Source organism: Mastigoproctus giganteus, chromosome 6, assembly GCF_048544385.1.
Source record: "Mastigoproctus giganteus isolate SK-2022 chromosome 6, ASM4854438v1, whole genome shotgun sequence".
Taxonomy (NCBI): Eukaryota; Metazoa; Arthropoda; class Arachnida; order Uropygi; family Thelyphonidae; genus Mastigoproctus; species Mastigoproctus giganteus.
The window spans coordinates 20,047,984-20,073,888 of record NC_143580.1 but is presented as its reverse complement, the minus strand read 5'-3'; the positions used below and the strand labels follow the sequence as shown (position 1 = coordinate 20,073,888).

The following is a 25,905-nucleotide window of genomic DNA, read 5'->3' as shown; positions in this document are numbered from 1 at the left end:
CGGAATAAAGGATTCCATTCCTATAAGAATAATTTCACTGACACGATCTGAGCAAACATCGACATCAGAAGTTTTGAAACAGTAATCCAACCAAGGAAAAGAAGAAAAGAAATCTCGCAGGTCTTGCAGTCAGAAAAGAAATCTTCCCATCTGAGCCATGCAGGTTGAATTTTGATTCGTCAGAAAAGATAACAGTGTCCCATTGCTTTTTTGTCCAAGAAACATGCGTTTTAGCCCAAGCAAGTTGCTTCTTCCTCATTTGTTGGGATGATGGGAATGCAGACCACATTCCAAAAGCTGTCTTTGGATAGTTCGTGCACTTGTTTCCACACAAGAGACCAACTCAAAGTCCATTTTTAGATCAGAAGCACTAGCATGGCAATTACAAAGGCATAGCCATTTCAAATATCAATCTTGGGAAGGCATAGTCACTCTCTTATGGCCTGCTCCAGGTCTTCTCTTCACGTCACTGGTTTCACACTTTAATTTCAGCACTTGGGATACTGTTGACTGGTGGCAGCCTATTTTATCAGCAATAGCACACATAGAAAGCCCTTCCTGGGACAGAGCAACAGCTACACTTTTTTGTCTTTGTGTCAAATGAACATATGGAGCCATGCTTACACCTCCACAAAACAGGATACTAACGACCATGTATACCCTTCCAACGCTGTATTTAGAGAAACAGCTGATGCAATACTTTGCAATTATTGCCTTACACAATACCTTTGCTCTGTAACAAACAAAATGACTGTAATCATTAGCATTAGTAGAGGCATTTGATGCAAGAAAGCAAGCTTATGCAGCATCAGCCAAAAAAAAAAAAAATAAAATAAAATAAAAAAATAAATAATAAATAAAAAATAACTACTTCCACTTCACCCCTCTGTTCGTTCGAAATACCTGTCCAGCTGAGCCTTATTTAGGCTATCAACTTCCACGACAAGGGATGGAAGTCTATTCCACCAACCAACCACCCGCTGGCTAAAGGCAAATTTCCTCACGTCTATCCTACACCCATCTTTTCTCAACTTGAATTTATGCCCTCTCAGGTGATTATTCTGAGCTGAATTATGCTGAATCCCATCAGCATTGAGCATGCTCAAACCATTCAAGGCTTTATACACCTCTATCAGATCACCTCGCCGGTGCCTAGTCTCCAGACACTGTAATTTGCAAAACTTAAGCCTTTCTTCGTAAGAGCACCCCTTTGTTCCATTCACTAATCTTGTTGCCCTTCTCTGTACTCGTTCCAGCATCTCTACATCCTTCTTGAAATGAGGCCTCCAGGCCTGTATACAGTACTCTAGGTGTGGTCTGACCATTGCCTTATACAATGGAATAATCACCTCCTTATCCCTGCTAGAAAAATTCCTATATATCATCGACAATACACCATGAGCTACTCTTGCAGCCTGTCTGCACTGCTCAGAAAACTTCATATCTGCCTGCACAACCACCCCCAGGTCCCTTTCATTCTCTACCACTGTCAGTGTACCACAGAGTTGATACGTTGCTCTGCGGTTGCTGTTTCCCATATGTAGTACTTTACATTTGTCTATGTTAAACTTCATTTGCCACCTCTCAGCCCATCTGCTCAACCTTTCCAGATCCTGTTGCAGTAACATAGTGTCAGTAGTGTCCTTGACAACCCTGCCAACCTTCGTATCATCTGCAAACTTGGAATTAAGCTTGATATACCATCATCAATATCATTTATAAATACAGAAAACAATAATGGACCCAATACTGAACCCTGAGGGACTCCACTAATAACATTATCCACGATGAGCAGTGTCCATTGATTACCACTCTCTGTCTTCTCCCCCTCAACCACCCCTTGATACAATATTTTGTATGAACCTAGGGGGCACAAATTCAAATTGATGAAAGACAGTTGTAGAATAGATGTGCGAAAATTTGCCTTTAGCCAGCAGGTAGTTAATTGCTGGAACAAACTTCTGTCTGTCGTTGTGGAAGTTGATAGCTTAAATAAATTCAAGGAGGAACTGGACAAATTTTTAGAGGGAATGGTTGTGTGAATTTTTTTTTTTTTTTTTTTATGACTGATGCTACATAAGCTCATACGCTTGCTTTCTTGCATCACATACTTCTATTACTGCTATATTACTAGTATATTTCACTACAGATGTTACTTTTTCTAAGTTGATGCAATTTTTTTGTCTGCCACTGTAGCTAACGAGCTTCTTTAATATTTTAGGGAATTGTTTTGCAGTCACTGCAATTTTGAAGTTATGAATTAATTACTTTTGTAATCCACATGTTGTGAAACAGTGTAAGTAAGTATGCACAGTGCACAATTGTTCTTCCACTTTCTTATGATCATGATGGAGAAGTCGAGTTAAACTGAATTTGTGTTAGCTGAAGACTAGGTCTATAGCACTTGCTAAGTAACTGTACAGCCTAATAAAAAAATCCACACAGAGTTATATCTTAATTTAAAACAAATATTTACAACAATCAACTTAATTAAAAATTGCCAGTACTGATTATTTACAACCATGATTATAAATAATATGGCTACACAACAATGTAAGTCAAATACTGCCATTTTATAAATTTAGTTTTCCACACTTTCTGACCGTAATAAAAATAGTTGCAACCTCCTATAAAGGCTATGGCAGACATTTTCAATAGTAAAGGTTCTCACACAATGATCCAATAATAAAAAATGTAATTTCAATAAGATAATTTTCTGAAAGTTATCATTTGCCACACTCCCAACAGAGCCATTTAACAGATATATTAATTTATATGGGAAAGCTGACAAGATTTTTCTCTCACCTGAACATAACCTTGGCCAGGATTGAGTTTTGCATAGATAAAAAGAATCCTCTCCACAACTTCCCAGTGTGCTTCTTGTCCTTTTGAAAGATGTTGGTATTCTTCCTGAGCCCTCTTTTTGAAGAGAGAAATCTGAAATTAAATTATAACAGTTAAAGAAAAATTCTGCAACTTATTTATATAGCAAGCTATTAATCATCCACATACAAATAAAATCTCATTTATCAACTGGGGCTGATGATCTTTTGGATAGCCAATTTTGAATGCGATCTATCTTACTGCATAAAAAGTAAACATGAAAAAATGAATTAGAGAAAACTGCAGTAATTTGCATTTATTATTTACACATTATAACTATATGTGCTCCTTATAAAGCTTTAAAATAATTTCTAATGCTTTCTGCCCAAAAACATGTCTTTTCTTTTGATTTGGTGCATCTACTAGCAATCTGAAGGGAGTTAAATACTTTATTAGTTGTTGGTTTCAGTGGTGTCTATTATCAGAATGTCTCCCCCCCCCAACATTTCATTTTCAATTTCTGTCTAATTTTAATGACAAAACTATTTTGTCATTTGTCAAAATGTGATAACTTGTATTGTCTGCATCCCTGTTTAGCCACATTCATTTAGTTATACAAACTGACTACTATGTATATTTTTTTTTTATTCACAGCAATTTATGTAATGGTAAATTTGTAGCCTTTTTTTTTTTTTTTTTTTTTTTACAGTGAAGTTTTTATGCATAATATCAGTTGTGGTAGGTATTAAGATAAGTGGTAACATGAATGACATTTATTTTTTTCTTTGCTTCATTCATAATGCTTTATATGAGTGGAATCATAATTTTATTATAATCATGTGGTAGTTTTGTTTCCTACAGTTAAATTTATATGTGTCAATTTCTTTGAGTAAAATTAGGGGAAAAAATATGTGAAAAAATTTTCAGTTAACTGAAATTTCAGATAACTGGAATTCTGCTATATCAAATAATTAATACTCAATTAGATAACAACTAACATTTCTGCTTGCCTGAAGTAACCCTCTAGTGAAGGATATCACACTATATCACAATAATGCGAGTTGGGGGGAACCCCTGGGGCAGCATTACAATTAATAATATATCACAATAAAAGCAATCTAAGGATGTGAAAAACTAATGTCCCAGAAGTCCTATAAATTTGTTATTGTATAAATAGAAAAATGTTTTAATAACATAGAGCTAAAATCTTAGCATTCTTTCAGAAAGAAAACTAATTCCTTTTGTGAAGGATGGTTTGAGTTTGAGTTTGATTTGGGTTTTATTGGCGCATTAGCAACTTAGGCTATAATGCGCCAAGACCAGTTGTGAAGGATGGAGTTCAGTCTGGAGGAAAAGACAGAAATTTCAAAGGGCTTAATTGTCAACAGCCATGTTTAAACCTTGTAAAGTCAACAATAGCCAATGTAGTGAAAATATCAAAGAATGAAGGTGATTTAGTATGTATAAAGTCATATAGGCCAAATAAATAAATAAAATGATATATAGGAATCTTTGCTTTCTGAGGAAAGAGCTGAAATTCAACTGAGCAGCACTGGAGTTGTCCACAAGTGTGTGGACAACTCCAATACTGAAGTTTGGAGGAGTAGGGCTCACTGTGTGGGCTACTTTTCTCATGGTTTGGATTTAGGCCATTTGTTGCTGTGCTAAGGAATATCAATATTGAGCTACATACTGATATCTTAGACAATTCTGTCACAGATACACTCTTGAAGTTCTATGGAAATGGATTTCATGTTCCAGGATGATAATGTTCCAGTTCATACAGCAAACAAGATTAAAATCAAATCTAATAATGTGCCTAGCCAACTCATAGTCAAGACCTAAATCTGATCAGGGCATGGCCATATGTCAATCCTTCTGTAATTGAACTGGCAACTACACTGAAGGAGAAATGGGCAAAAATTTCAGTTGCTGACAATAATGAATTATTCAAAAAAGTTTCATGAAAGAATGATGCTGTCACTAGAGAAAAAAGGTAGCTTCTGCCCTGCATTTCTTTAATTTGTTCATCAGAACTCATGTTTTTTTCAAATGTGATGATGTCTAAATACTTTTGCTAGAGTAGTATATATGTATACATATGAATTTGAAATATTTGAAAGGTATATAATCTGCTAAATAAGTGCTCTGTCAAAGTGTAGGCATAGTTAATGTGTGTGCTCACAGACCAATTTTCATGTGTGGGATGAAAAGCCTGGAATAACTCATAGGGGAACCCCATTCCCTCTACTGGAGAAATACATTAAAATTTACATTCACATTTACATTAATGTATTAAAATCATTTAACAATAGCATAAAAATAGGTTTCATTAGAGTGTCAATTAAGCAGATCATTAAAATAATCAGATAACCATTCTAAGTAATCCAATGATCAGCAAGTTAACAAAGATCTGCTTTTAACTTTAGTTCTTTATTGAAACCTTTTGCTGATCACTCACACTTAGTGGTATCCAAAGGTAGACTGTTTCATTCCTTGTCAGCCAAAATGTGACACCTATTGCACCGAGTTTATGATTCAAATGCTGGTGTCAAGATACCGTAAATGTGAGCTTTTGCTCACATTTACTTTATTAATTATAAAGTGAATCCAACCACCAAATTTAATCTTCATTTAATAAAGTAAAAAATAAATAAATAATAAAAATATCACTTTTTTTGTATTATGTTTTTTAAATTTTGTTTCTTCTACACTAACCTTATTCTTTGAGAATAACATTTTAATTGCGATTTTTAAAAATGGTCTTAATGTTTTCTTTAAGACCATTGTTAAAATTGGATTAATTTATAGTTTTTAAAACTCCTCAATTAAAAATGAATAAAGTTTAATAAATAATTACCATAATAAATGTATAATATATTTGGCACTATTGCAAGTGGGGTTAAGAATAAAGGTAAACAAGAATAAGTAAAGAAAGTTTTTGAGCTGTGAATGTAAATAAAAAAAAAAAAAAAAAAAAAAAAAAGAATGAAGAATTAAAGCCAAAAGTGATTATAAAAGTATTGGGGAGACATTTGGAAACAGCATCAATATAGAAAATAATTAGTAGGGAAAAGGCTGCTACAGCCAACATCATCATCAGGGGACTAGACCCATAATTATTTTATTAATTTTATAATTTTCACTTGAAAGCTAGTTATTTCTTTAGGCCTAACTATTTTCTGCTATGTGCAGTTATCTATGGCAATTCATTTGGTCTTAGTTATTTAATGGCACTGCGAATTCTATTGCTTAAATAATTCCCTTTCATTTTTTTTTTTTTGTTTTGTTTACACAATTAGGATATGATAGTAATTTTCTCATTTCCAATATGCATTTCTTAGCAAGGGTCCAAACTATGGGTTGGGTTTTATGCTCCTAGCTTCCCCAAGTATTTACACACTTTTCTTCACCTCCTTTTTCTGCCAAACCAGCTATTAGATTACTTGAGGGCTGGTTCTAGCAGTATTTCTAACCTTTTTCTTTTTTCTCATGTTTATAATCATTTCTTCATCATTCCTTATTCATCAAGCAATTCCCTATACCACACACCACACCTATACATTCTAAGAACTTCTAACTTCCACCCTTATACTAATCTGCCCTAATGTCAAGATCCTCTAACTAGAGAAGGGGTTTTACACTCCCAGCATGCAAGAATACAATTATTTAATTGGAAGTGTACTGCTTTTCCTCCACTTTCAAAGTCTGCATTTACTTCATTCATTAATGTATGAATGAAGTTCCGCCAAGTATTCGCAGAATACTTGGTGGAACTGTCTGGCAAGACTGCTGTGATAGGTTAGAATAATATGTGTTCTGTTTGTTCTGTTTGGTGTTATGATTACGCAGGTTATTGACATTATTCCTTGCAACAGAAATCGTGTGTTGAATTAATTGTAACAGATATTTCCTGGTTGTGAAATTCTTTGTGAGATATTGTAATTCGGCAGATAAATCGTCTTGCGAAGAACTGAATTTTATGGCATTGTGGATTTGATTGTAAAGAACGGACTTTTTCGTACTGAATAATATGGTGTCGCCATAATACTAAACTTAATGTCCTAAATACGAAACTACCTACCAACCTCTCCCTGGTCTGGAATCTTACGTACGTAAGATTCCCACATGTTGCAAAATGCATTATGGGAACATAGAAATCCTTTAAATACAAGGTTTCCTTCTTTCTTATCACTGCCAACCGATGACGTTTAATACGAAAGTCGCTCGCATGACTATTGGCCTTGCTTATTTCATATTATTTTAAATTTCAATTTTTCAAATGACAACCAGGGACGAGGTAGTGCACTTCTACTTCCTTGAGCAAATTTTAACAATTCCGTATTCATTCAATTAACTTATTTCAACTAATTTTAATTTATTTTAACTTCAGCTTCATGTAAATAAGCAGTTCAATCAAGGTGAGTACCGTCTATTAAGCTTTGCTGCTATTCACACTATTAAGTACATAATAAATACTAACAGCATCGAGATTCCCCTCCATACTACTGTTTTTTCCTTATTTATGCTATTTGCTACCCAATTAATACCTTTTGGACCAGTTTGTATTAGTCTAGTGGTTCAAAATATTGTTAGTTCTGGTTAGGCTGTTATTGGTGTGGTCAGCTGACAAGACTAGCTGTAGCAGCCTATCTTTAATAATTATTTTCTAACTATATATTGATTCTGTTACCAAACTCCTCCCTACTTTTATAATCACTTTTGATTCTAATTCTTCATTCTTTTTGTATTTACAATCATGGCTCAAAACTTTATTTATTCTTGTATACCTTCATTCTTAAATCCACTTTCGATAGTACCAATATGTTACATATTTATTCTGATAATTCTTTATTATGTTTAGTTATAATTTCTTAGTACAATTCATTCATTTTTTTTATTAACATACAGCCCAATTGTGATTTTTAACAATGGTCTTCACGTTTTCTTTACAAAAAATTTGGATCACTTTATCAATTTATAGTTTTTAAAACTCCTCAGATTACAAATTAATAAAGATTAATAAATAATTATCATAATAAATGTATAACATATTTGGGGCACTGTCTTCAAAATCTTTATACTTTTGTTCTTACTCCTTATTCTTCCTTCTAGCCTATATTTCTAATACACCCCCCCCCCCCGACCGGGCTAGCCGGGTGGGTAAAGTGCCTGCCTGGCAACACAAAGGTTGTGGGTTCGAATCCTGTCTCGGGTTTGGATCAAAGTACTGCAAAAACCTTGGGAGGTGAATTATGGTCACAGAAGCCGATGCGCCAACAACTACCAAAAAACACACACACACACATATATATGAGAGGTGTGCAATAAAGTTTGTGCTGCACAGCATCATAGATGAGCACAATCAATGAAGAGTGTCATCGTGTGAAAACTTCACATCCAGACAATCCTAACTTTCTTGACCGTAAATGGAAATGAATGTTGGGTGTTTCAGTATGACTCAAAGAGGAAGCATCAGCACATGCAGTAGACTTCAATATAAACACACAAGGCTCAAAGAACTTTGTTTACAGATGTCCAGGATCGAGATGAGGCTGACCATGTTTTTTGATAAACAGGGTATGATTCACAAGGAGTTTGTACCTGAAGAGAGAGAGAGAGAGAGAGAGAGAGAGAGAGAGAGAGAGAGAGAGAGAGAGAGAGAGAGAGAGAGAGAGAGAGAGAGAGAGAGAGAGTGCTGCATTCTATGTTAGGTGCTTCAAAGACTATTGAAGCACATTTCCCAGTTTAGGTTGCAAATCTGAGAGAAAGGCAGCTGGTTCTTATTGCATGACAATGCCCCTGCCCATTCCACACTTGTTATGAAGATATTTCTGATGAAACATGGCATTGTATAGATCTCAGCCATCCACCCTACTCTCAATCAAGTCACTTTGGTTGTTAACCTCTGTGGTTTGTTTGTTTCTTATGACTCCACACATAAAAATCCAACAGGTTACAGTGAGGAGAATATGGTAGCCAAGAAATGGGACCTCCACAACCAATCCAGTGATTCCGATAACAATCATTTAAGAATGTTCTTATTTGATGCCCAAAATGTGGAGGCACTTCATTGTGCTGAAACCACACATTGGCACATACAATTAACATCTTCCAGAAGTGGAGGCAATGTCTTCTGTAAAAACTGTAAATAATAATCAGCAAATAGGCAAGCAGGGACCTCATGATGAATAAAGTTATCTCTACAATGCTGGCCCACATACTGACGTTAAACCCCATTGGAAATGAGATTACCATATGGTGGGCGCCTCCGTAGCCAGGTGGGAAGGAGCAGCAGTGCGTAGCACACGCTTCTTGATTAGACAGGGGTTCGAGCCCGTCACCACCAATACGGAGGATGCGGAAAGGTCAAGGAATGACCACCGCATTTCCCTGAGCAATATGGCCTTAGCTGCTAATGCTCCTAAAAAAAACCAAACCATATGGTGACTATTTTCTACTGACCCTGTATGGAGACCGTGTGCATGTTGAATATCTCATCTCATGTAAATGCTGCCTCAACGGTCCACAGAATATTGACAAGAAAGTCAGGGCTGTTGTTGATATGATTAAATATCTATAAACAAAACTGCCCACATGCAAGTGATTTTTTTGGTTGCAATACTTGAACTATCTGCATGTGGTATGCATGCAGCCCATGTTCATGCAGTGTGCACCAAACAAAGGTTTTGGGATGACCCATTCTTGCAGAAACTCTGTGTGCTGGTGTAGGGATCTAAAGTCATGATATCCAGCACCCCTTCCTCTGCTTGTATAGAATATGATCGGGGCTGGCCTCGATCATGATACCCTTTCATTGTACCCCATTCCCTCAAATTATGGTGGATGTTGACAAACACACCCCAATTAGGGTGTCACCTTGTTAGAAAATGCTGGTATTTAGTGGCTGCAGCTCTAGCATTTCCTTGACACACACAAAGTGAATGTCTGCATATTCTGCTAATGTTAATGCTCCTCTACTTGACATACACATAATAAAGTTACTGAACCACAGCAACAATCCATTCATTGCAGCCTTGCATTCTATTCATGCATTATTTTTTTTATAAAATACAAGTATGACAATTTACATAACATTTTGTGCAACAATTTAATTTGCATAAACCACTTCGTGAGGTTTGTAAAATGTTAGAAGTGGAAATGATGTCACTAACACTAACTCAAAACCTGTTGTTCCTACTTCAAACCGAGTGTAGACTTTCTTCTTATATTTTAATGAACTATTCCCTCAATAAATGTTGATTTCAAGGACACCCTGTATAAACCCATTAATTAAGATCATAAATGCATTTAGGCATCATTTTCAAGTATTATCAATTATATTCCTAGTGGGCTGCACATAAATGATTGTTACACCATGTTAATGTTGTAACATTCATGGTTGAATTTGTTTATACTTTGAAATTTCAATATACTTAAAATTTATGTGAAATTTTCTCATTAATTACAGAAGGGAAACATGGTTAGCGAATAATATAGCAATTAAGAAATAAACTTAAAAAAAAAAAAATAAACTGTATGTTTTTCAAAAAATATTTACATTTGTAATACCCATCCTGTTCCTTGTAACATTGGCTGAATTTAATACTGTTTGTTCTACTCTTTTTCTCAGAGATTCTATCTCTTTGTTCTCTACTATTGCTCTGCATGGAAATTCTGTTGGCTGCTGAAAAAATGAAATGTCAGGGCATAATCTCCTGCCAAAAGGGAGAAAAAAAAAATTACATTAAATACAGAGTTTTGTATTACATATTCTTCTTCTTTTATAAAGGAAACAATTAAATTGTGAATACAACAAAAAGTTTCATTATTGAACTGTTGATTCAGGTAAGGTAGTTTTAGTGATTCTATTAGCTTTATGATCAAAAATAAAATAAGTTATAATATAGTTATAGTAATTAATCTTCAAAACAAGGTACATAACCAGTAACCATAATTACGATATGGGAAATATAGGATATTATATGCAAGAAATACAGGAAAGTAGAAGAATTATACTTGGAAAGTATCAATCTTGACTTATCATATCAGAATCATTGGGGAAAAAATAGTTTATTGCATATTGAAACACATTCACAAGTGCTTAGAAAACAAAATTTCAGTGTAGAATAAAGCTTTAATTTGTCATAGAAAGCCAGAAATTTCGACCAACATATTTCTGGCTTTCTATAACTCATCATTACTAATGCTATGACCATATAAGTTAGTGCACTAGCATCATTTCAATATATAGTAAAAATGATGCTAACACACTAAACTCATATGGCAGTAAACTCTTCCCATAGTCTGAAGCTTTTTAGCCCTAAATCCTACATAGTTTTAAGCTTTTACTTCTTCAAAGAGTTTGTACCATCTTCAGTGCATAGGGCACTGCTGATTCAAATTTCTTGAAAGACATCGCAACTCGTGTTATTTATTATGTTTCTCTCATTAACACTGATGAATTTTTCACCCATTCACACAAGTACAAAGTGGTGGTTACTTCATTCTACTGTTGGTGTAAAATTGTGATTTGGTGCCTCCACTAATTTGATACATTCTTCACACATAAATGCCATAAAGGATTCATATAAATGCTGCAGTTGGCTAAGGCTGCTTAGGCTCACAGCTAACTACATGTTTAATTCCATAAACTGTCCTTTTTGTTGCTTCCATTATGTGTGATCTGAATGTCAGACACTTAAAAGCCGTGTGGAAAATACAATATATAATAAAAAAAATTTGATTATTAATGAAGCTAATGAAAGGTACACTGTGGGTTTGTCAATTTAAAAATAGAATAGAGAAAAAAATATTTTACACTTGCTCCACATTGAATTAGGCTTTTCATGATGTGAGGTTATTGTATAATTTCTTAACATAAATCAGAAAATGTACTTGCATATTAATGATATCAAACATTTTATGGTTTAATCCTGAATCTTATCCAGCAGTAAACAGGAAGAAAAAGTTACCAAAATTCTACCACCATGCACAAAAGCTTAAAAAAAAAAAAAAAAAAGAGGAGGAATCCTTCTGTTTTGCTACTAGAAGGGGTTCAGAACTGAAACCTCAAAATGTCTAATTTTCATTAACATTCAAGCACTTAGTCTTATCAAAAGCCTACTTGCAATGCAGAGCAAGTGTAAACTATTTTCTGTATTTTAATTTAAAATATTATTAAAACCAAAATATACTGTCTTCAAGTAACACTACATCATAAATTGGTTCTTAATCTGATCACTGCGGTTAAGATTGTTTATAGTGAAGAATACTGTATTGAGTGTCTTTTGGTTGTAAAAATTGGCCATTCAGGAAACTGACTGTATTGAACTATGATGCCATTTTTTTTTTTAAATTTAGAATAAAATGTCAATATCATTAAGAGGAAATAATTAGCATTTTTTTTTAAATACACTGTAAAATCCTGGCAATGAAACAGTGCATAATTCACAGCTATAACATGAGCTTTTACAAAGTTTCACATATCTCAAGCTATTAAATAAACAGATAAATATTGCAAGTTAATAAAGAAACATAACCTATCATTACTAATGCATTACTTTCATCTTACATGTATTGCTTTTTAAAAATACTTACCTTACATCTTTGTCAATCTGTAGTAGAACTTCATTATCTTTGAAATATGTTAGCCATTTACTGTCTGGATTAGGGTTTAGTGGCTGAAAACACGAATACATATTAAAAAGAAAAATTGTTCCTTATATATAAAAGGTTATTCATTTAATATTTTACACTAGTAATAATTTGATTTTTTCCAAAAAATTATATAAGCAAATAAATGATAATACAGAATTTGTTAAAATATATAGCATTCACAATTATTAAATAGTAATTATTTATATTAGCATTTCAATTAAAGTGAAAAAAATGTTCTAAAAACAATTAGAAATCAGATTCAATTTAGTCATTCTATGCAAGTTATATGCAAATATACATTAGATTAGCTAATGTTAAAGGAATTAATCTTTAAAATGGGAATCATAAAATCATAAGTAGCACTAATTTGAACTGTTCAATGCCAATGCAATAAACAATACTGCTTATCAGCTATAAATAATGAAAAAAAAACTCTTCCAAAATTTGAAGCACAATTGAAAATTTACAAAAAAAAAAAAAAAGTAGACACAAGCAACTATTCCGAGATAAATATAGTGATATATTCAGAACCAGCAGGAGTCATAATAAATCTGATGGTTCTCTCTGATCGCTCACTGAGGGTGATGGTAGATGGCTCTCTGTCTTCTAACTTTTCCACTAATGCCGGTGTCCTCAAGGTTCAGTTCTTTCCTCCACTCTTTTCCTCTTGTATATTAATGACCTTCTTCCATTGACTGGAAATCCTATCGATAGTTTTGCCGATGATAGCACATTGCATTCCACTTTCCATTTTGAGAAACCTTGCCTTGCTCAATCAGCTTCAACTTCTCGAAAATCTGCTACCAATTCCTTAAATGTCGATCTTCAGGTAATACTCCAGTGGGGCAAAGACTACTTAGTTGATTTCAAACATTCTAAAACTCAGTCTTGTCTTATATCTCGCAAAAAAGGATTCTTCTGCTCCTATGCTTATCTTTGGTGACACTCCAATTTCTAGGCAAAATGATATATCTCTTTTGGGGATTACTCTGACTTTTAATCTCTCTTGGCAGAAGCACATTACAAATATTGCTTCCTCTGCATCTAAAAAACTTGGTTTTCTCTTTCGCTCTTGGTGTTACTTTTCTTCCAGACAGCTGCTCACTCTGTATAAATTGCAAATCCACCCTACATTGGAATATTGTTCCCACATCTAGGGTGGTGCCCCCAAAACCTCTCTCAGACTTCTTGATTCCATTCAGAAGAGGGCAGTTAGGTTAATTAATGATTCATCTATAACAGAGTCTCTCCACTCGCTGTCTCATAGACGTACTGTTTCTGCTGCATGCCTCTTCTACAGATACTTCCATGGGCACTGTCTTCTGAATTGGCTTCTATAATTCCTGCTCTCTCTCTCTTTAAAAACAGTCCGAACACGTGCAGCCACCAGCCAACATCCATTTACTGCCCAACTTCACACTCACAGAACCAACTTTTCATCTTCCTCATTTATTCATTCAACTGCTGTTTTCTGGAACAACCTTCCTTCATATGTATTTCCTGAAAATTACAGTCTACAGGAGTTCAAGTCCAATGTCAACAAATATCTTCTTTCATCTTCTCAACCTCCAACCAAAGCACAGTACTAAGTACTACAAGTTCTAATACCTCTCATGTTTGGGGTTTACATAAAAAAAAAAAAAAAACCTAAACCCTGGGGGACTCCACCAATAAATAACATTAGTTCACAAAGAGCAGTGCCCATTGATAATCACTCTTTTTTTTTTTTTTTTTTTTGTTTTGTTAGTGCATCGGCTTCTGTGGCCATAATGCACCTCCCAAAGTTTTTGCATTTTACTCTGATCCAAGCCCGAGGCGGGATTCGAACCCGTGACCTTTGGGTTACCAGGCAGGCACTTTACCCACCTGGCTATCCCGGTTGGCGATAAACACTCTGTCTTCTTCCACTTAGCCATCCCTTTATCCATAGCAGTATCTTGCCTTTAATGCCACATTGCTCCAGTTTGTACAGCAGTCTTTTATGTGCAACAGTATAAAAAGCCTTCCTGAAATCCATGTACAGTAGAACATCGGTTATCCGGCAGAAATGTGCTTTAGAAAAATAGACTACAGGGTTTTCTCAGAAATCATGAGTAAATTTCAGATTAGTTTAGCTACAGATTCGGTAAGAATAATATCGGCCCGAAAATGTGCGATTTATTATTTTTAAAAATTTCTTACAGTAAAATATGAACAAAATGAAAGCGAGTAGTTTTAACATTGCAAAAAAAAACTGGAAATTATTAATAGAATTAGAAAAGGTGAAAATTTAGGAAATCTCTCCAAACAGTTTAATGTGGGGACCTCAACAATTTATGGCATTAAGAAAAATTCCAGTGCTATAACAGAATTTGTGTCGAATATGGATAGTGAAAGAGGATCTAGCAGGGAAAAGATGTCGAAACCTGAAAATGCTGCTTTAGAAAGTGCTCTTTATTTGTGGTTTCTTCAGAGCGAAGTTTAGGTGAACCAGTGCCTGGCCTAATGTTGTGAAAAAGCATTGGATTTTAATCAAAAATTAAGAGATAATGAAGATTTTAAGGCAAGCACAGGATGGCTAAAAAACTTTAAATGAGACACTGTGAACTAGATATTCCATGTGACAAACTTTCTGCAGATGAATCGGCAGTGGTGTCCTTGCAAGTTTTGCTTCAGTTATAGCAAATTATGAGAAAGAAAACGTTTATAATGTTGATGAGGAGACGGGCTTATTATGGAAAGCATTACAGAGAAAAACCCTAGCCACTAAAAGAAAAATGCCTACACCAGGTTTTAAGACAAGAAAAGAGCGAGTTACAACTGCTATGTGTGCAAATGCTATTGGGACTTGTCTGTGCTCATTATCAGTAAGTTGAAACAACCGAGAGCATTTAAAAATCTTTCTAATTTTCTGTTTTGCATAAAAATCATAAAAATGCCTGGATGGATGCTTCTGTTTTCTGAGATTGGTTTACATACTTTTTTGATTTAATTAATCTTAATTATTTAATTTAATGGTAAGGTAAGATTAAATTTATTTAATCTTACCTTACGTTCGATTATCTGGAAAATTTGGCTCTCCAGAAGCAGTCTGACATCAATTATTCCAGATAACTGATGCTCTACAGTACATGATATCAAAATTATTTTTGCTTGCAGTCAGTCAAAATAATAACAGGTCACGAAGGTATCATCAAAAAGTGAAAAATTCTGCACTATTTCTTGTTCGGGTTAAGGTTAAAAGTGGGGCAACTTTTTATCCCATCGTTTTTTTTTGAGATGTCATAGGTAATCAAACCTCCTTCAGTTCCCTTAACCAGTTACTAGTTAAGAGAACTAAAGGGTGTATGGTTACATGTGTGAGAACTAATGACAAAGCAGACACAAAACTGAAGAGTGTTAAAAAATATAAGGTCATCTGGAAAACTTGTTGTGAGATAGGCCAAAATGTTATATCTGCAATTCTACCCAGACATGACAGCAGGGATTATATTACTTCAGTAAGAACTTTGTTAATTAACTCTGGGCTTCGTGGATTCCAGGACACATGGAAAAAGATTTCTCAGCCTAGCTTGCCCTAGTTGGTAGAAGGAAAGTGTTTAGTAAAGTTTATGAGAAAGCACTAGCAAACAGAGCAAAGAGGAGGGATAAGGAATTCTTCACATATATAAATACCAAGAAGAGCAGGACAAACCAGATCGGACCTTTACGTAAGGGAAAGGGGATAGTATTAAATACACCAGCTGCCATTGCAGATGAACTCAATAGTTATTTTGCATCGATATTTACAAATGAAAAACCTTTTGTGGCAATGGGAAATTGTGGGAGCGAAGTTGAAAAATATGTAATTAATGAATGATATTGAAATTTTGCAAGATTATTTAATGAAAAAACTTTTGAGCCTACAGGCCAGTAAGGCTCCTGGAGTTGATGGAATATACCCTATAACTTAAGGGAGGTGGCAAGTGAGTGCATTGAACCATTGAGGCTAATTATGTGAGCATCACTAGACTCTGGGGAGATTCCGTTGGATTGGAAAAGTGCCAATGTATCACCCATACATAAGGGTGGCTCTAAGAGTGAAGTGGGAAATTATCGATCTGTTAGTCTGACTTCGGTGGTAGGGGAAAATCATGCAGGCAATGATCAAGGGTGGAATTCAGGATCATTTGGATCGAACTGAAATTCTCAAGGATACTCAGCATGGTTTTGTAAAGGGAAAATCATGTTTAACAAATCTGGTTCGCTATTTTGAAAGGGTCTCTCACGAGCTGAATTTAGGGAATAATTTCGACATTGTTTATTTAGATTTCAGCAAAGCTTTTGACTCAGTCCCACATGAGCGGTTGCTTTATAAGCTGGAACAGGTTGGAATCACTGGGAAAATCCTTAGATTGATAGCAGGATGAATTCAGGGCAGGAGGCAGAGGGTTGTGATAAATGGCTATTCCTCAGATTGGGTTGATGTAAGAAGTGGGGTTCCCCAAGGATCAGTATTAGGACCACTGTTGTTTTTAATTTTCATAAATGACATCGATGAAGGGATAGAGGGCGTGATGTCTAAATTTGCAGATGATGTTAAAATTAGTAGAGTAGTTAATGATCACTGTCAAGCTGAGTTTCTTCAGAGAGACCTAGATAGACTTCAGGAATGGTCAGAAAAATGGCAGCTATGTTTTAATCCAACAAAGTGTAAGGTATTACACCTGGGAAACAGTAATCTCAAAATAACTTATTCACTTGGTGGAGTTCAACTAAACCCAGTACTGGAGGAAAGGGACTTGGGTGTTACGATACGGTCAGACATAAAATTCTCTGATCATTGTAAACAGGTAGCAAGGAAGGCCCATGGTGTCCTATCGATGATCTATCGAACTTTTGCAAGTAGAGATAGGGACGTGATAATCCCATTATATAAGGCTTTTGTTAGACCACACTAGGAATACTGTGTTCAAGTATGGAGACTGCACCTAAAGAAAGACATCGAGCTTCTTGAAAGGGTGCAAAGACGGGTAACTCGCCTGGTGAGATTGGCAAAAGGGTGTCCTTATGAAGAGAGACTTCGAATATGTGGGTTGCAGAGTTGTGTAGTAGTAGTAGTAGTAGTAGTGGCACTTGATGCAAGAAAGCAAGTGTAGGAGCTTATGCAGCACCAGCCAAAAAAAAAAAAAAAAAATCACACCATACCCTCCAATTGCCTGTCCAGTTCCTCCTTAAATTTATTTAACCTATCAACTTCCACAACGACAGATGGAAGTTTGTTCCAGCAATTAACCACCCGCTGGCTAAAGGCAAATTTCCGCACATCTATTCTACATCTATCCTTTCTTAATTTGAACTTATGTCCCCGTAGGTTCGTATTCTGAACAAGTGGGAGGATCCCATCAGAATTCAGCGTGCTCAACCCATTCAAGGCCTTATAGACCTCAATCAGATCACCGCGCAGGTGCCTAGTCTCCAGCCACTGCAATTTGCAGAACTTAAGCCTCACTTGGTAAGAGGATCCCTTCATTCCCCTCACCAATCGTGTTGCTCTTCTCTGTACACGCTCAAGCAAATCTACATCCTTCCTAAAATGAGGCCTCCAGACCTGTACGCAGTACTCAAGGCGTGGCCTGACCATTGCCTTATACAGAGGGACAATCACCTCCTTTTCCCTGCTAGCAAAATTCCTATATATCATTGACAAAACCCCATGACCTGCCCTAGCAGCCTGTCTACATTGCTCAGAAAACTTCATATCTGACTGCACAATTACTCCCAGGTCTTTTTCATTTTCTACCACCTTAAGTGTAGTACCACACAGTTGGTACGTTTCTCTGGGGTTACTTCTACCCATATGCAGTACTTTGCATTTGTCAAGGTTAAACTTCAGTTGCCACTTCTTAGCCCATCTGCCCAAATTATCTAGATCCTGTTGCAGTAGCACACTGCCATTACTGTCATTAACAACCCTGCCAACCTTCGTGTCATCTGCAAACTTCGACATTAAGCCTGATATACCTTCATCAATATCATTGATAAATATACAAAACAACAGTGGACCCAACACCGAACCCTGTGGGACTCCACTAATAACATTAGTCCACGAAGAGCAGCACCCATTGATTACCACCCTCTGTCTTCTCCCACTTAACCATCCTTTTATCCATTGTAGCAACTTACGCTTAATACCATTCTGCTCCAATTTGTACAGTAGTCTTCCATGCGCAACAGTGTCAAAAGCTTTCCTGAAATCCAAGTATATGATATCAAAATTATTTTTTGCATCCAGTTCCTTTGTGACCACATCATAATAACCAATCAAATTTGTCAGACAAGACTTTCCCTTAACAAACCCATGCTGTGTCTGAATTATTGCTGCAGTCTTGTCTAGATGATCCTGCAATGCATCTTTAACCAGTGACTCCATTATTTTACCCGGAACAGAAGTTAAACTAACTGGTCTGTAATTATTCGTGTCACCCTTCGAACCTCCTTTGTGAATTGGGGATACATTTGCACATCTCCAGTCCGTGGGAACCTCCCCTGAATCCAAGATGCTCTCATAATTATGGCTAAGGGTTTGCTTAGTTGCTTTGCCGCCTCCTTAATATAACTGGATAGATCCCATCCGCCCCAGGTGCCTTTCTTATGTTTAACTTCAACAATTTCTCCTCCACTTTGCTCTCAGTTATTACAAAATCATTAAGCACACTGCTTCAATTTGATAACCTTCTTCCATTTTCAAACTGTAATGATTCCTCACGTGTGAATGTAGATGCAAAATACTCATTCAGTTTGTTTGCTATCTGAGCAGGATCATCAACAGTCGAACCATCGATGTCAAGTGGACCAATCATATTCAGCCCCTTCCTTTTAGAGTTTATATAAGTAAAGAAATCCTTGCTGTTTTTCTTAGCATCTTTTGCCAAAGATTTCTCGTAATCCGCCTTTGCCTGCCGAACCTCCTTTGTGACCTGATTACAGACTAGCTTATATCTGCTACAGGCTTCTGCGTCGCCTGATAATTTATATGCATCCCATGCATTTTTCTTCTCTGTCACGAGTCTCATTAGTTCATTTGATAACCATTTAGGCCTAAACCTTGAACGATATTTCTTCATCGGTATATAAAGTCTAGTAGCTTCCACGATTAATTCCTTGAATGCTTCCCACTTAGAATTTACTGTTTGTAACATCGTCAGTCGATCCCACTGTACAGAATTTAAAAACTGTCTGAGACCACTGTACTCCCCTTTACGGAAGCAAAAACCCTTTCCTTTACCCCTGACGGTAGTTACCTCTTTGAGTAAATCCCACTTCAGCACACTGTGATCACTGCCACCTAGTGGTTCCTTTATCTGCAAATTCTTAATACACGAATGATCACTGCTGATAACCAGATCAAGAGTATTACTTTCTCTGGTTGCCTCTCGAACATGCTGCTGCAGAAAACAATCATCCAATAAATCCACAAAAGTCTGACTAGTGTGTGAGTGACCAACCCACAAGTTCCAGTCAATATCTGGGAAGTTAAAATCCCCCATTATAAGACATTCTGATTTACTGGCCCACTCTATTTCTCTGTACAATTGTTCATTGTACTCATTCGAGTCATTAGGCCTATAACACACTCCTACTCTTATCTTTGCTTTTGCAGTGCTTATGTCACACCAAACTGACTCAACAGTGCACTGTCCATCTATATCAACTGGATGCACTTCTTTTGATTTTATGTTTTTCTTAATTAACAGCATAACACCTCCTCCCTTTCTGTCCTGTCTATCCTTTCTGTACACATTGTACTCCCCAAATTCCAGTTCTGCATTCCTTATATCTTTGTGACACCACGTCTCTGCTATCCCAACAATATCCGCCTTTGATGTCTTGACCAACACTTCAAATTCATCAAATTTATTTACTATACTTCTAGCATTGGTATACATGCAAGCATACATGCTCCTATGCCTATTCCTTGTTACCCTAACACATCCCATATACCCAACTATTCCAGGATGACTGCCATCCGTCCCTGAAACCCCCAACACCCCTCGCTCCAGGTCGCTTCTTATTCTAATAGAAGTTGTGCAAGAATCACCTTCACCTCTGCCTGCGGTTACTGTTAAACTATTAGTCTTTGTATCCCCCCAAGCTAGCAGTTTTCCGACCCACCTAACACTGCCTCGATAGCATCAGCAAATATTCTTGCACCCTTTCTATTTAAGTGTATCCCATCCCTGTAGAAGCAATCTCTCCTGTTAACAAGTACAGTCCAGGCTGAAAAAAATTCTACCCCTTGAGCCTTGCACAATCTTTCCAGGGCCGAATTGATCGACAAGGCTCTCATCATATACTCCCTCCTATCGTGTCTGGGCAGAATTGCAGACACTTTCAATTTCAACCCTAATTCTCGGCTTTTTTTCAACAGTGACCTGTACTTGTTGAGTAATTCTGCCGGTCTCCTACTCTTAATATCATTAGTGCCAACGTGTACAACTATATCACCTTTTGTGCCCTTGAAAGATGATATCCGCTCTACAACGTCATCAACCTTTGCCCCTGGCAGACATACCCTGGTCCTGTTCCACCTATCCTTTTTACATAGCATGTTCCCCGTTTCCCTGACAATAGAGTCACCAACAACTAATAGTTCCTGTGGGACCAGCGCATTCTGCCTTGGGGGTTGCCGCTGTGTTGCGTGATGACCAAGTGCAAGCTCTGGCGTTGATGTGGGCAGCTGAGAGCTTGATGGGCCCCTCAATTTATTTCCTTCGAGGGCATCCACCCTGTCCTTCAAACTCTCATATAGGCCCATAACAACGCTGAGTTGTCGCCTGATTTCCTTACACTCCTTACATCGCGCACACACAAAGACATCCCCCATGGCAATATCATGTTCCGTTCCAGAGAGTTCGGCAAACATTTCACAAGTTGCACATTTTTTTAGGCTGTGACGCGTTGGAGAATCGCCCCCCCCTCAGTTCTCCCCCGAGTCACAACACTCCTGCCACTTTGTGCCCGTTGCTTTGCTGCTCTAGTCTGGGGCATGGTAGTTTAAATTAATAAAATCAATAAATTAAATGTCAGTAGTATTTGAATAGAAACTATGAAATAGAAACAGTGAAGCGTATTACTATATAATTATGCGTTAGAGCTACCTCAATTAAAAAATTTGAATTCCCTACAAAAACTTTGAATTCCCTATATACAAAAACAATGGCTACAAAAATCAAACAAAAATAACGGTTTTACCTATCGTAAGTAAAATCCACAAAAACTCTTTATCTAAATTAAAATAAAAAATAACCAGCGTAACTATAACTATATGACTACGTATTAAGTACAATATAAAACAACAATCATGTAAATAAAAGGCAAACACTTATCGTTTTTGCGGAGCCTGTAACTGTCAGCTGTAACTTTTAAATAGAGTCCAAGGTGTCTCCTCTAAGGTGTCTAGTTTGGAAACTAGACACCTTAGAGGAGATTTGATTGAGGTGTTTAAGGCTCTGAGAGGCATCAGTAAAATGAATGAGGACGAAATTTTCAAGATTATAAATGATGCTAGAACTAGGGGACATAAATTCAAGTTATGGGGGGGGACTTTTAGATTGGACTGCAGGAAGTTTTATTTTAGCCAGCAAGTTATAAATTACTGGAATAAGTTGCCCCTACATGGGTGGTAGAGGCTGACAGTTTGGGCAAATTCAAAGGTCATCTGGATAGTACCTTCGGGTCAGGGAAGCGCATAGGAATGATAGGTTTAATTTCCTTTTCTTTTATTAATTATTATTATTTATTTATTTATTATTATTATTTTTTTATCATTGTTTTATTCAGGTTTTTTTTTTTTTTTGCACCATGCACCCATTACTAATACTAAAGGTGGAATTCACTTGAATAGAGGAAGTGCCAGCAGAGCTGGAACTAGGGTGGGGTGGGTGAGGCATCGGCCCCAGGTGCAGCACTTTAAGGTCACATTTGACCACCAGTTATATATTTTTAAATTGATTCGTTTTTGATTTAATTACAGTCGGACCTGTGTTTAACAAACTTCTTCATAGCGAATTTTTTGAATTCCTTTTGGTAATTACATTTAAAAGTTTCTGTAAAATGAAGAAAATTTCCACATAACGAATGGATTATGGGAGACTTAACTTTGTATGCTTTGTTTCCACCTCTGGCTTTTAGGCAATTAAAAATTTCATTAAAAGAAATACTGCATTATCTTTGTACATGCTACTTATGATTCCAGAACTTGCGATTTCATGAGAGTGAAAAAAATTATAGATTCGGGATTTATAATCACTTACGGAAAAAAATATCAGGGGGTAACAGTGTTTTACAAATTTCGAAAATAACAGAGAAACTCCAATTACAAACTTCTATAAAGTATGGTCTGTTTTCTGACGTCACACCTTTGAGCTTTTTGGTTTGTCCTCCAGTGGTCAGCAGTGGAGGACAAACAATTTTTCAAATATCTGTTGATATTTCAACAGATATTTGAAAAATCATGTTTTATCAATTCTGCAACCCCTTTACAACTTCTCCAATTTGTTTACGAGTATTGTCTAATAGAACTTTATCTAAATATAGAAATAGACTATGAATTTTTCTTTCTCTGCCTGCATTAGCAGCTTCTTGTGAAAGGTCCTTCAACACAAGAAAAATTCAATTAGAATAATACACCTTTGTTGCATATTTTTAGTTTATGTTATAATGTTAAAAGTACTATATTTCGCAATATTTTGTTTCTATGATTTTATACTAGATATATAAACAAACTATCTGATTTTCAAATGTTTTTGTAATTATTATTATCAATTGCTATATGGTGCAAGGAAGCCTGAGGCTTTTACTGCACTAGCCAAAAAAAAAAAAAAAAAAAAAAATTCTAGTTACCCTGAGAGAGAAAGAGTCAGAAGAAGAAGGGAATCACCAAGAAAAAAGAAGAATGAAATAAGATCTAGAAGCCTCATTTCAGAAAGGATATCAGTTTGTTTGAAAGCACACAACAGAGAGTAACAAGACTAATTTTTGGATGAAAAGTGATAATCATACAAGAGACTACAACTCTGAAAGAGCTTTTAAGTTTGGAAGCTAGACATCCCCGAGTGCACTTCACTGAGGCATTAAATCATTTAATTTAATGCCATATAAAAAGTTGAAAAACTTAACAATGGAAGCATATTTTCTTCTTCTATCATCCTTGAAAGAGGAAAATATGCTTCCAGTGAACGAACTTTAATTGTACACAGAGTATAAGAAAATATACCCCCAGGGGCTCACATCTGGTGAGTATGGGCTTGGCATACCCAGGGTCCTCAGCAGAATACCATCATTCTTCTCTTTCTTGGTGATTCCCTTCTACTTCTCTCTCTCTCTCTCTCTCTCTCTCTCTCTCTCTCTGGGTAATTCAGAATTTTTTTTTTGCCTGGCGCAGCATAAGTCTCAGGCGTCCTTGCACCATATGGACAATAATAATAATAATAATGCTTTTATAATCAACTATAACTGGAAATAGTTATCACCTAGCCTCATAGAGGCTTATATAGTTTTAAAGAGGAATCCAATCAATATTTGGAAGTAAATTTTATTTTTATTATATATATTTTTTGATTTTATGGCTAAATTAATGCTAAATTTGTATCATTTTGCAATTTTAGTATTATGAGGGGGTGATCATTTAATTTGCAGATTGGTGCAAGATCTTATCTTAATTGTGGTCATCTGAATCTTCTTTGAATTTCTCCTTCTCAAAATACTTTCCCCTGAACTTAACACACTTTCAGTATCGTCGTAGTCATGCATTAAACGTTTCTTGCAAGCCATTTTTCAAAAGACTGTAGTGGTAGTAGTAATAGGGGCATGTGATGCAAGAAAGCAAGCATATGAGCATTATGCAGCATTAGCCAAAAAAAAAATTAAAAATTCACACAACCATTCCCTCTAAATGTTTGTCCAGTTGCTCCTTAAATTTATTTAACCTATCAACTTCCACAATGACAGATGGAAGTTTGTTCCAGCAATTAACCACTCGCTGGCTAAAGGCAAATATCCACACAACTATTCTACAGCTGTCTTTCCTCAATTTGAATTTAGGTTCATAATCCGAACAAGTGAAAGAATCCCATCAGAATTCAGCATGTCAATCCATTCAAGGCCTTATACACCTCAATCAGATTACCTCGCATGTGCCTAGTCTCCAGCCGCTGCAATTTGCAGAACTTAAGCCTCTCTTGGTAAGAGGATCCCTTCATTCCCCTCACCAATCTTATTGCCCTTCTCTGTACACGCTCAAGCATATCTACATCCTTCCTAAAATGAGGCCCACAGACCTGTACGCAGTACTCAAGGCGTGGCCTGACCATTGCCTTATACAGAAGGACAATCACCTCCTTTTTCCTGCTAGCAAAATTCCTATATATCATTGACAAAACCCCATGACCTGCCCTGGCAGCCTGTCTGCATTGCTCAGAAAACTTCATATCTGACTGCACAATTACTCCCAAGTCTTTTTCATTTTCTACCACCTTAAGTGTAGTATGCAGTTGGCACGTTTCTCTGGGGTTACTTCTACCCATATGCAGTACTTTGCATTTGTCAAGGTTAAACTTCAGTTGCCACTTCTCAGCCAATCTGCCCAAATTTTCTAGATCCTGTTGCAGTAGCACAATGCCATTACTGTCCTTAACAACCCTGCCAACCTTTGTATCATCTGAAAACTTCGACACTAAGACTGATATACCTTCATCAATATCATTGATAAATATACAAAACAACAGTGGACCCAACACCGAACCTGTGGGACTCCACTAATAACATTAGTCCACGAAGAGCACTACCCATTTATTACCACCCTCTGTCTTCTCCCACTCAACCATCCTTTTATCCATTGTAGCAATTTACCCTTAATACCCTTATGCTCCAATTTGTACAGAGCCGACCGGGCTAGCCAGGTGGGTAAAGTGCCTGCCTGGCAACCCAAAGGTTGTGGGTTCGAATCCTGCCTCGGGCTTGGATCAGAGTAAAATGCAAAACTTTGGGAGGTGCATTATGGGCACAGAAGCTGATGTGCCAACAACTAACAAAAAAAAAAAAAAAATTGTACAGTAGTCTTCCATACGCAACAGTGTCAAAAGCTTTCCTGAAATCCAAGTAAATGATATCGAAATCATTTTTTGCATCATAATCATAATAACCAATCAAATTTGTCAGACAAGACTTTCCCTGAACAAACCCATGCTGTGTCTGAATTATTGCTGCAATCTCGTCTAGATGATCCTGCAATTCATCTTTAATCAGTGGCTCCATTATTTTACCCGGAACAGAAGTTAAACTAACTGGTCTGTAATTACTTGTGTCACCCTTTGATCCCCCTTTGTGAATTGGGGATACATTTGCACATCTCCAGTCTGCGGGGACCTCCCCTGAATCCAAGGATGCTCTCATAATTATGGC

At 36.3% G+C, this 25,905-nt stretch overlaps 1 protein-coding gene across 1 annotated transcript in view; it reads right to left on the bottom strand.

The window, feature by feature from the left end:
- LOC150084042 (TBC1 domain family member 13) overlaps positions 1-25,905 on the bottom strand; it is a 127,125-nt gene that overhangs the window by 33,220 nt on the left and 68,000 nt on the right. Inside the window, exons 6-8 of the mRNA XM_090375002.1 lie at positions 12,424-12,506; positions 10,385-10,541; positions 2,806-2,937 (exon numbers count right to left, since the gene is read on the bottom strand). Of these exons, the coding sequence (XP_090231128.1) occupies positions 2,806-2,937; positions 10,385-10,541; positions 12,424-12,506 (372 nt within the window). The remainder of the gene's footprint in view (positions 1-2,805; positions 2,938-10,384; positions 10,542-12,423; positions 12,507-25,905) is intronic.